Genomic DNA, 12,995 nt, shown 5'->3' on the forward strand with positions numbered 1-12,995 from the left:
CTTGACTGATGATATTCCACCATTGTGATTTGTTCCTGCCCCACCCGAACTGATCAATTGACCCTGTGACATTCCTTCTCCTGGACAATGAATATTAGAAGCTCCCCAGGGAGCACCCTGTAACCTCTGTCCCTGCCCACAAGAGAAAAATCCCTTTTGACTGTAATTTTCTACTACCCACCCAAATCCTATAAAACTGCCCCATCCCATCTCCCTTTGCTGACTCCTTTTTTGGATTCAGTCCGCCTGCACCTAGGTGACTAAAAAGCGTTATTGCTCACAAAAAGCCTGTTTGGTGGTCTCTTCATACGGACACGTGTGACACTACCCAATAGATAAAACTCCCATTCTTTCTTAATAACAAAATCACAGTTTAGTTCTGGACTGGGTATCACATGATTCAGAGGAGGCCAGTTCCCTCACCAGATCTACAGACTAAATTATGATTTGTCAATGCCAGTTGCAATTTCATTCCCTTAACAAATACCTGGTTTAGTGTGGGCTTGAGAAGCAGTTCTAATTAAGGATTCTTGAACAGATATCTTCTGAGAGGCTCTTGAGAAAGATTTCTCCATGAATAAAAACTTACACAATAGAATTTTGATTCCCCTTTTTCTGCCTCTGGAAGTCACTGTGATAACTGAAAATGTGGCAGTCAACTTGAGACCATAGGGGAACTCAAACATGAAGACAAACCCACATACTACCAAAAACAGACAGATGGAAAGAACGTGGTTTCTCAATGATATCACTGAAGTATTGAATTAGCCAAACCTAGTATTAACCTAGCTTCAAACTCGTATTATGTGAAATAATTTTTTAAATCTTTCCCAAAACTCTGTGGCATCACATTAAAATGCTAGACAGTAGTCCATTATATGAATATACTATAATTATGTAGCTATTTCTCTATAATTGGATCCTTAAGTTAGTTTCTTTCTTTTCTTTTCTCCCCCGTTACAAAGGATGACGCAGTGAACATCTTTCAGTATACAATTTTAACTGAATTTAGGGTATACTCTCCATGGACTTTGTTCCAAAGTCCAAGTCAAATGATACCAACATTTTTATTCCCTTTGATGAGCACAGTAGCACCAAATTGATTTCCAGAAAGTATGTCCTTATTAAACTCCTACCAACCATATATGTGGCCTGTTTTACTATATCCCTGCCAAGAGTCATCATTTTCCCTTCATTCTTGCTGACAGCGCCTCACTTTAAAAGTCTTGATTAGTTTAAATCAATTTTGGTAATCCAAGTTTCTTCCTTGAGTCTTCTTTTTACATTAAGACAATAAATTATACATACTCTTAAAAATTAAATGGAAAATTTTGCTCACATCAAACATTTTTTGTGCTACAAGATAGAACTGAGAACCACTCATAACATCACAATGGACAACACAAAGAGAAATAATTATTTCACTTAGGTTAAGGTTAATTCAAATTAAGGTTAATTTAAATTTTAAATAAAACAATGCTGAGTAGTATACTCTTTTCAAAAGAATTAGAGTTGAATGTTACTTGAAGAACATTAAAAAATACTGTAGCAGTCAGTAATTTGGACTGTACAATGAGAAAAATCATTAATTTAAAACGGTCCTCAATTAGATTGCAAAAATAATGAATACAGAGTATATACTTACAAATCAAACACCAAGTAGTGAAAGCCCTCTTCTGATATGCTATCATGAAGTCGCACTAGAAAAAAACAAGAAAAGAAAATTGTGTTATACCTATTCCAATGATCAATGTTAAACCCCACTTCACATGGGCATATGTTTCCTAGCTAGAAATATTAGCATTACATTTTATTTTAGCCTTTGATATGTCCATATCTTTTACAACATAGCTTGGGTTCAGATAGACCTAAGGTTTGGGTGCTGGTTCTGAAAATTAGTAACTATGTGATCTTAAAAAAAAAAACAACAAAAAAAAACTGCTTAACTTGTAATGATATTAGTACCTATGCTTTATAAAATGGTTGAATTTAAATGAGATAGAAATAAATCCACAAATTTTCAGGTGAATACTAAACAAATATTAAGGATCATTATAATATATATCCATAGACTTAAAGTTATGAGGTTCTGGCAATTATTTCACTTTCTTGCCATTCCCTTTGCTATCACCTTAGTCCAAGTCCTCATCAACTCATGCTTGGTCACTACAATAGACATTAAGAGGAATGATTCCAAGTCTAGGAAATGGTTTCCCTGACTGTGTTCTCCCTTTTGTCCAAGAAGTTCTAGGTGGCACTCCCTGGCCAACCTGGCAAAACACAGTTTTTGTTATGTTACTTATTTACTCAGGATACCCAAATCCATTTACCAAGTCATTAGCCCAAAATGTACAGCTTGAACTTTTGCTAAAATAATCTACTAGTTTCTCAAATTAATACCACTTTAAAATCTTCAATGAGCTAGACTTTAACTGATAACTCTAAACTAAATCATACATGTAGAATTACATACCGCTGTGTCTGCTATTGATTTGTTCATAAGCCCCACACCTTATCCCAGTTATCCCTCATAGATAGTAAATTCTTTTTTTTTTTTTTTTTACTTTTATTTTAGCTTCAGGTGTACATGTGCAGGTCTGCCACATAGGTAAACTCATGTCATGGCGGGTTGACATGCAGATTATTTTGTCACCCAGGTACCAAGCCTAGTACCCAATAGTTATTCTTTCTGCTCCTCTTCCTCCTCCCACCTTGCAACCACTGGTAGCCCCAGTGAATTCTTCCTATGTATCCAAATCACTTGAAGTGGTGACTTGATCTTCACTGGGAGCAAAAGAAGGCAGGGAAAGCAACAAAGTTTTAGGACACAACTGCTTTTACAAAAGTCACCACAAAATAATACACTACAACCTGTTATGTTTCCCATGCACTGATGACTACCACATGGAAAATGCAAATTTATAAGAACATTCACACAAACTAAAATTATTTATAGAGTGAGACTGTAGTACCCATTCAATACTCAAGCTCATAGACTTAACACAATCTCTGTGCTTTATCACCTAATTCCATCCCCTTTGGATCTCATTCCTGGCCTCCTATTAAAATATTTTCTGAATCCCTCTCTAGATAGATTATAGTTTATAAAATATGAATTTTCCATTGTTATTAACATGAGGAGGAGGCCTATACTGTAGGCAACTGGGAATGCAGCCAACAGTTCAGTCTCAGACTCTCTACTTAGCCCTTGAATGCATGAAATGTAAGCACGCTGCAGTCCCCCCTGCCCTGCCATCCTTATTTGTCACAGTGTCACCCTTGAGGTCATTCATGCAGCATATTTTATCTTTATTTACTACCTCTAACACCTTTCCCTTCTTCAGTATATAGAGTCTCATCATCAATACTCCCAAACAGGAACCATATAAGTCTTGCATCCCACACAGAGATCTGGCACATAGTAGATGGTCTTTCATCAAATTGTTTTTGAACATTTACTACAGAAGGTTTGGGACAGAAATTTTCACCAAAGATAGCTATATATATTATATAAACACATAACACACACATGCATATATATATAAATAAAATAAAACGATTGCTACATAAGCAATTCTTCCATCACTTTAATGGTGTGAAAGGTATTCTTCAAGTTGCCAATATCAGAGATGCCTGCTAGCTTTGCTTAAACTTATGCTGCTGAAGAAAATACAGAGTTTGGTTTGATGATGCATCTTCTAATGATCATTTAGTACAGTAAAGAAAGCTGGGCCATGGACGATAGCTCACTGGTTTTCTTGAATGACACAATTTCAGAGCTACCTCTTACCAGCTATAATACAGTATGTATTCAAATGAACTTAAATAATGGCATGGCTTCTTAAAGAACTCATACAATTATTCTGGAAAATAAGATGGGTTCCCATGTTATCAAAGTTAAATTGAAAAGTAAAGTCTATAATGTGACCAGGAGGAAATCACCATTACTTTCTTCCACTGTCTGAAGGTAAAAGTCTTAGGAGCAGGTGGGATCTCAGGTGTCCAGATCAAAGGGGTGTACAGCTGAATAGAGGAGGATATTTCAGGTACAACTGGAGAAGTAGTAATAATTTCTGTCTATTCTGGGAATAACATTTTCTTAGAATTATTTCCATTCACTTATTAATACTAATTAATACTAAATATCATCATTCAGAAATTATTTTTTGAAGAAGTCAGGAGTTGTTCAGATGGAAGCCTGATAATCAAACATGATACAAAAGCACTTAACCAGTTAACATGTGATAGGGTTTGAGACAAATCATTCAGCCAAGTTTACTTCTTTTGCATCACACAATTCCAAAATAATCTCTAATAAGTCTAACCAGCCATTTGACCACGCGAGATTATGAATAAATATGTTACTGATGTAGCAGAAAAAAATCAGCATCATGTTTACTTGGGATTAATATATACATATTTCCTTCCTTCATTCCTTCCTTCCTTATGTCCCTCCCTACTTCCTTCCACTCTCTTATTTTAAATAATGAACTGAAAAAACAGAATTACATGAAATTGTCATAATTTTAACTTACTGTATTAACAAAAGTAGGTACTGTTGTCTTCACAGAGACATTCCACATGTTTACAATTATTGTGAGGATGGGTTTGTTTCCTTTAAAAATGTTTAACTCTTCGACTATTATTCTCAGAGTTGATGGTATGTCCAAACAGTCTGGAAGATAGTGTTTTAGTTGTAGACATCATCTATTTATCTTCAAGACTTTTCTGTTGGTCGAAAGTATCTTTCATCTCCTATCCTTTTTTTCCTTTTTAACAGTTTCTCAAGGATTGAAAATCATGTTTACTTTTACAAAATGTTACATTAATTATTCCCTATAAATAACTGTCAATTCATTTTCACACCAAAGGAATAACATAACATTCTGTTCATCACAGCTGTTAGCTCAAGATTGACAGCATGGCTGGCCTTGACAGCACTGCAGATGCTGCATTTTGAAGCAGACTGCACCTCGTTCTTTCTATGACCACTCTGTTATTGCCATAAGCTGCACATATGAGTGGGCACAATTAGCCTAATTACAGTTGTCCCTGTGTCGTTTTTAGAGAGAAATTTTAAAAATGATAATGAGAAAAACATTTGAGAAAACAGGTTATAATATATTTTGGCAGTCATTCTTTTTGAAGTTTGCTCAAAGGTAAAATTACGTATATGAATAAATGAATTTTCACAACCTGAAATAGCACAACAGTTCTCATCTGGAATAGAATTTTAAATGATGGAACTTTAAGTATGGAATTTACAAGGCGGATAAAAGTGCTTCTGAGGCTAAAAATAGTTCCAAAGGTTAGCTGACCCATGGCCTAATTCTTTTCCTTTCTCTCCTGCATGTATTATCACATTTGAATGATCACAGGATCACTGCTTTCTCTTCCTGTCCTGTGTTCTTGCATTATTTCATTGCAGTTTCTAGCTAAATATTAGCTCCATAAAGAAGGGGTCAAATAGGCCATGGTCATTGTATGATCTGAGAAATTTTAATTAAATATGATAGAAGTTTTCTATCATATTTAATTCTTCATTTCACTTAAGGGGTTAAAAGATATAATCAAACTTACAGTTCTTACTGTCAGGCACAATGCAAATAATTTGTGCAAGAGTTATTTTATTTAATATACGCAAGCACCACAAGGACACTTTGCCATAAGCTTTTACAAATGAACATTCACAGGCTTAGGGGTGTGGAGAAAACTTCCAGGTTAACAGCCAGTAATTGGCCAGGCTAGGACCAAAATGTAGAGCTGGATGATTCCAAAGACCTTGTTCTTACTGAGAATACTAGGTGGGCTCCCTAAAACCTTTCTGTCAACAAACTACTTGCCAAATACCTGGTGGCAAGTAGTTTGTCAGGGTAAAATAATACTCAAAAAAATTCAAAAGAGAAGAAATAAAAAAATTATTATGGTGACTGAAGAAAGAAAAGTAGTTTAACAAATAAGTAATACAGACAATTTCCACAGAAAAAGAAAACTATTTTGAGTGTAGGTTTAAAATGTGATGCTATAATTTTGAGGGTATAGAGGTAGCTAGATGATGTCTAGGATATGAAGCCACATTTGTCTCTCTATACAGTCCCTAAAGCCCCAGAAAATTGTTATTTTTCCACTTCAAATTAGGAATATGAGAATTGCCAGTGACTCAGCTGTTTTATCTGATAGAACATTTACTGTACCAAAAATGCTAGTGAGTTGAAGAATCTGAAAGCTTACCCAACATACAAAATATCATAAATTTAAATTATTTTCATTTCCAAAAATTAACACTTTCACATCATGGACATTATGATAGCATGGACAAAAAGGTGTGTGGCGGGGGGCAGGGGTGGAAGTAGAAATGAATGGGCAAGGGAGAAGAGGGAAAAGAGTAGGAAAATTAAACTCCAAGTAGAAGCTATGTCAATGGTGATTAGGTACATCTTATCCATTTTGATGACACATGTTAGAAACACCCCTGTCAAAAGAAAAGGATTATTTTACAGCGACTTACTATCTTTCATAAAAGGCTGATAGGATACAAAGTCTTCCTTTCTCCTCCATTTCTTAACAGTACCCCCTACACAAAATAAAACCAAGGTTGTTAATTATAATTTTATGAAATTATGTATAGAAAATATTATTTGGTTCAAATTATACTGATTCTTACTCTGCTACACAACCCAAACTCACTATCTGTTGCTCTTCACTAAAACTTATTATGGAGATGAGGCAGTCAATTACATTGGTGGACCCCAGTGGACTATGTCTATCATTATTCATGTCCTTGTGCAGTCCCCTCCCACATTACCTCTGGGCTTAGTTATGTGATTTGCTTTGAATGAGTAGTACGTGTGATGCAAACAAAACCTTAATAAATTTCCTACACTGGAGCTGTAATCTTGGAAACCACTTGCTGTGCTAAAAGAAAAGATCAGGTTAGATTGAAAGACAAGAGGCCACATGGAGAGAAACCTCCGAGGTTGAGAGATAATTTTGACATTCTATTACTAGCAAAGCTCATAGCTGAATGAAACTGCATGAATGACCTCAGTTACACCATGTGAGTAGAGCACCCATCTGACTTAATCCAGTCAACCCATACAAATTATCACAAATAATAAACTGATGTTATTTTAGGCCACTAAATCTGGGATGGGGATTATTACCTAACAATAGAATAAATAAACAGAAAAAATTTAATCTGAAATGTGTGATTGACCACACTGTCCTCAAATAAGTCTTTCAATATCATAAGCAAATTTAGCAGAAAAAAAGAATGAGTCTGACCTCAGAAAATAAGGAAGAATTAGTACAAATTCTAAAAGTGAGCATGGTAGGGCAATGCTGCCAATATTATCATAATACTAATAGAGTAATTCATACAGAACAGATTGTATTATATCCTCATAATCATTGTTTTTCAGCTCTGAGCTATAGTCCTGGTTATTAATGAGGCAGAATTTGCATTTTTAGCTTTGCTATGCTGCAAAGATTGAGGTAGTTGGATTTGGTTCACATACTGGGATGCAAAAATGGCAGCTTGTAAGTCAGATCCTTTTTATATTCCCATCAGTAGTTAATTATAATTCACAGCTAAAACGAGTACTAGCCAAGTTAGGCCATCCAACATGCCAAGTCTACCCCAAAAGAGGGAATCCAACACTGAGTTCATTTGTAAATACAAAATAATAAATATATACATATATTTATTAATTTTATATCTATATACACTTTTTTCAATATTACATTAAAAATATAAACACACACACACTAGTATTAGAACATTTTAACAGTCAAATTACACCACTCTGGAGAGAAATTTCAGCTCAACCATTATTCTCCTGGCTTTATTTAGGACAAAGCTGCTCATTTCTAGAGAGAAAACTTTTCAAATAGAAAACACAAAAGCACTGGAAACTAAGTCCAAAACCAAACTAACACTTTTTAGAAAAGTGAAGTCAAATCTCTCTATGTGGTTTTTTAAAATGTCTTTCCTATAACACAAGTAATATAATTAACAAAATGACACCATTTGATTTTTATTTTCCCAGTATAAAATATATTAACTTGAGTACATTAGAAAAATATATGCTTTTTTTTTTGAAATAGAGATGTTCATTTTTAAAACACTGAATAGAAATATAGACAGATATAGATACTTATTCGTTTTTATGTTGTTATTAAGGTCAAGAGTCCTATATAGAATTTATACTTTGTCTTTTTACTTGTTTTAAAAGAAACTTCAACATTTGATCATACAAAATTTGGGAGTTTGATTAGCTGGCTAAGGCAAACAAATAAACTGGTCAGGCTTAGAAGCCACAGTGTGTTCTAATTTTAGCTATTTGAATACATAAAGTTACATAAGGGATATGTATTTTTCACAAACTATTTAGCAATATGCCCCATTAATAAATGCCAAATAAGTCATTATTCATTATTCAAAAGTTAAAATTAACTTCTATATCAGAAATTCTTCCTGTAGTGACAAAAAAAAATCTTCCTGTAGTGACAAAATTCTTCCTGTAGTGACAAAAAATAATCTACCTTGTAAACTTAATATCAACTAACATTAAATTATATTTCAAAGCAATTCACTGCTTATACTTAAGAATAGGAATGAATATTAATTAACTACTTTTTAAAATAATCAAATGTAATTATTATATGAAAACTTGATAGGGAATGCCATCTATATTACTTTAAAAACTATTCTAAAAGTACACAAAGAAAGTTACTGGATCCCAAGATAAGTCCTGAAACTCAAAGCATATCAACTCTGGTGACTATAGTCTCCATCCTTATTCTCAAATCTTCACCCGACTCCTGATTCAAGATTAAAAGCCAAGTTTAGATTATCTTCAGTATCTACAGGATCAGATTAGTATAATAGCATTCAGTACTGACTAGAAGAAATCACTATGCCTTTTACAAGCCAGCACTAATTACAAGCCAGCACTAATTACAAGCCAGCACTAATTACAAGCCTAGATTATCCAGTTGGTTTTCTGATGGGTCAAAATAGTTATTACCTGGGAGAATTTCAACCTGGGAAGAAATTAGAAAGTGGGAGATATGATCAGTAACTGTTGACTCTATGGGAATCAACCACACTGATCACATGACACCACAAACAGCATGAAAGAACAATCAGTTCTTTTGCTTAAAAGAAAAAAGTCATCAACGGCTAAATATAGAAGCTCAGAGAAGATTAAAACAATATAAAAGCAAATAGGTAATCATGTAATACCCTGTCCTGCTCATTTTTAATAAAAACATAAATGTAAGGGGAAATTAAATAATAGATTTAGTAATATCTGGAAACGTTCTTTGTTTTCTTTGAAAAATAATGAGATTATCTTGTTTATATTTCAATTGAATAATTCCATTCTGCTTTTTTTGTTTTCTAAAAAGGTAATTTCATTTCTTGGAAAAGTTGACACTCATTTCAAGAGTATTGAAATAATACTCATTTATATAGAAAAATCTTCCTTCCCTCTTTAAATTTTACATTCATATCATTTGTTTTATGAATTTTGATCAGTGATTCCAACTTTCTTTTCTTCTTGCCTCATGTTTTTGTAATTCTATCTTCCATTATGTATTGCAAGTTAGTCAGTGATCTCTCATCAATATCCTTAGCCATTAGGAATATTAAAAAAGGGCCAGGTGCAGTGGCTTACGCCTGTAATCCCAGCACTTTGGGAGGCTGAGGCAGGCAGATCACTTGAAGTCAGGAGTTTGAGACCAGCCTGGGCAACATGGTCAGACCCTGTCTCTACCAAAATTACAAAAAATTAGCTGGATGTGGTAATGGATGCCTGTAGTCCCAGCTACTCATGAGGCTGAGGCAGGAGAATCGCTTGAACCAGGGCAGCAGAGGTTGCAGTGAGCCGAGAAATCACCACTGTACTCCAGACTGAGCAACACAGTGATATCCTGTCTTAAAAAAAAAAAAAAAAAAAAAAATTCAAAACAGAAGGGAGACGTCTGTCTTGGTCTATCTTACTGTACTCTCTTAACCTTATCAGAAATTTTGATGAGTATGGGAGAAGTAAGGGAAGACAGACCATATATGGAAAAGTAAAGGTATTCCTGAGAAGACAAATCCCTTGCTGATGAAGAGTTGTTACTTCTGTAAGGAAAAATAGAACAATTTTTTTTGGTTCTTAATTTGAAATGGGGTCTTGCTATGTTGCTGAGGCTGGCCTCTTGAATGCCTGGTTTAAGCAATCCTCCTACCTCAGCCTCCAGAATAGCTGAGATTACACAAACACCGCCATTCCTAGCTAGAAGAAACAATTTTTAAAGAAGATAAAAAATAACAAGAATAAAATCAAACATGCTGAAGTACATTTCACATTAAAGGTAACTATTGCCTTTTGAAACTTTTGCTTGGGTCATACACACACACAGACACACATATATATAAAATATACACTGGGCCATGATATAAAACATTTTTTAAACTCTAGGTCACAATAAGTAATACTTGATAAGCACTAGATTAGACAATCCTTTAAGAAGATCCTATAACATCCTTTCTAAGTTTTTACATTTCTACATTCCTGGATGATTATGGCTAATAAACAGTATGGAAAACAAACAATATAGTTATGACCATTACAAAGCTGAATATGATTCTTTAAGTGTAAGAGTTTTCCCTCTTCAACACTCTAACACGTTAAAGTTTAAAACATACTTCATTTTATTTTGGAATTGTTTTTAATGAACAACTAGAGAGAACACATAGAACATTTATCTTGCCAAATTAAAAATAGGCTCTTCAAAAAATTAACTGAGCAGATGAGTTGCTTTTATAACACTAGCCCCTGGAGAATAGTAAATGGAAAATCTTATTAGATCATCATCTCTTTGTAACTTACTACCATATTATCTTAACACTTGCAACTGTATTTTCCCTAGAGACTCACTAGCCCAAACGCTCTCATCTTTCAATTCCTTTTTTGAAAATTCATTTATCGCATTTTTCTAAAGTTGATATGTCCTATAAGCAGGAAATATGTGAGTTTAAAATCCTAATACATGTTAAGAAATGCAATGTAACTGGCTTATGGACATATTGTATTATAATATTATATTATCCAATAACATTTGTCTCTATATATCTATTTTTGTGATGAAAGCAGTTAAAATATCAGTTTATTTCTCCTGGATAATATACACGAAAGAGTACATGAAAAATACATTCTGTAATCTTAGGCTCACAATCTGGGAAAAGCATGGAAGTTATTTATGAACTTGCTCATGAATTATATGCCATTGGAATAATGAATAATACTAGTGAATATAGCTGCAGGCAACAGTCTGCATCTATCAGGCACCTAATGTATTTTTATCTAAGCCTTCAAGAGAACAGTTATTTCAGCCTAGGTCAATGTTTTTAAAGTAAAGAATAATTGCCTATTTATCATTAAATCAAAGAAATTATAATGAATGTCAGACATCTCAAATGTATGGTGCATTTGCTTATCTCATAGACATCGCAAACCAAACAAGCTCAAAGAACTCGTGATCTTCCCCCTAAAACCTGCTTCATCCATGGTCTTCCATCTTTCCAGTTGCTCATAAAAACCCCAATGTAATTCTTGACCCTTTCTGTGAAAGCAAAATCTAATCTGAAAGCAAATCCTTCAAAATATAATAGGGTGAGATGGAATATACATACATATACAGAGAAAATCTGACCACTTTTCATCTCCTCCAGTTACAAGCCTGATCTATGGCAAGTCCAGTAGCCTCCTATCTAATTTCTGTGTTTCTACCCTGCCCTCTCACTGTCTTTACCATAGCAGCCAGAACAATCGTGTTAAAACTTAAATCTGATTATTGTCCTTCGGTTCAGAATCCTCCAATGGCTCTCCACTTACTGTCTCTGAGTAAGAGCCCAAACTCCATTCATGGCCTAAAAGGTCCCTTTCTCCCCTACCCTCATTCCCCTAACCTCTCCTACTGCTCGTCCCTGGCCCACTGTGCTCCAACTTCACTGGCATCCTTGCTGTTTCTGGAGAACTCCAGGCAAGCTCCTGTCTCAGAGCCTTTGCACTTGATGTTTCCTCTGCCTGGAATTCTTTCCCCTGATATTCACATGGCTCATGACCTCATTTGTTTTAAGTCCCTACATAGCTTTTCAGAGTATTCATTTTTGTAAATAAAGTTTTTTTTTGTTTGTTTGGAACATAGCCACATCAATTTGTTTATGTATTATCTATGGTGGTATAAAACTAGGACTGCATTGCTTAATAATTGTAACAAAGACATGTCCAGAAAACTGAAAATACAAACCCCTTTACAGAAAAAGTCTGTTGACCCCTGGAGTAGAAGGTAAGATTGCTGAAAGAGAGAATATAGGTGCTGAGAGGCCAGAGTTTGGCATGCATAATTTATGTGACTAACTAAAGCCATGAAGAACAATGGTGGAGGTGGAAAGGAGAGAACGTATTAAGTCATTTACTATATAATACAACAAATGATAGGAATCACCAAGAGAATGATAGAAAACTGCTGCACTAAGAATGTAGGATATTATAATCTAAGAAAGTGTTTCTCAAAGATAGGTTTAGGTAAGGATGGAGGTAGGGGATATTGAGGGAGGAGGTGTTAACTATGGTCTTATAAAAGCAGTGACGAGCAAGAAAACAGTTGTCCCTCCCCTGGTATGCAGAGGCCCAAGAAAACAGCCAACACCTCCAGGTGCTGCAGATAAAGCAGCTCACTCAAGAGAGTCAGACTGCAGTCAGCACAAGAAGAAATAAACACAGATTATTAGAGAACAGGGGGCAGTTTGCAAATATTATGATGCCTGACTTATTATTGTACAATTAAAGGGGGGAAAAAAAACTAATGAAAAGTGTGAAAAGTTGGCAATTTTCTCACAGTCTAAGCATTAACCCAGCAGTTATTCAAATTGCTTAAGATTCATACTCAGTAAACTTTCATATGTTTTTACAAGAGAATTTTTTTTTTTTTTTTTTTTT

At 34.5% G+C, this 12,995-nt stretch overlaps 1 protein-coding gene across 5 annotated transcripts in view; it reads right to left on the reverse strand.

The window, feature by feature from the left end:
• Positions 1-12,995, reverse strand: part of CAMK2D (calcium/calmodulin-dependent protein kinase II delta) — a 319,303-nt gene that overhangs the window by 157,863 nt on the left and 148,445 nt on the right. For all 5 annotated transcript variants that reach the window (XM_011948374.1, XM_011948371.1, XM_011948373.1 and 2 more), the window contains exon 4: positions 1,646-1,700. In XM_011948374.1, the coding sequence (XP_011803764.1) occupies positions 1,646-1,700 (55 nt within the window). The remainder of the gene's footprint in view (positions 1-1,645; positions 1,701-12,995) is intronic.

Source organism: Colobus angolensis, unplaced genomic scaffold (assembly GCF_000951035.1).
Source record: "Colobus angolensis palliatus isolate OR3802 unplaced genomic scaffold, Cang.pa_1.0 Scaffold279, whole genome shotgun sequence".
In the NCBI taxonomy this organism is placed as follows: Eukaryota; Metazoa; Chordata; class Mammalia; order Primates; family Cercopithecidae; genus Colobus; species Colobus angolensis.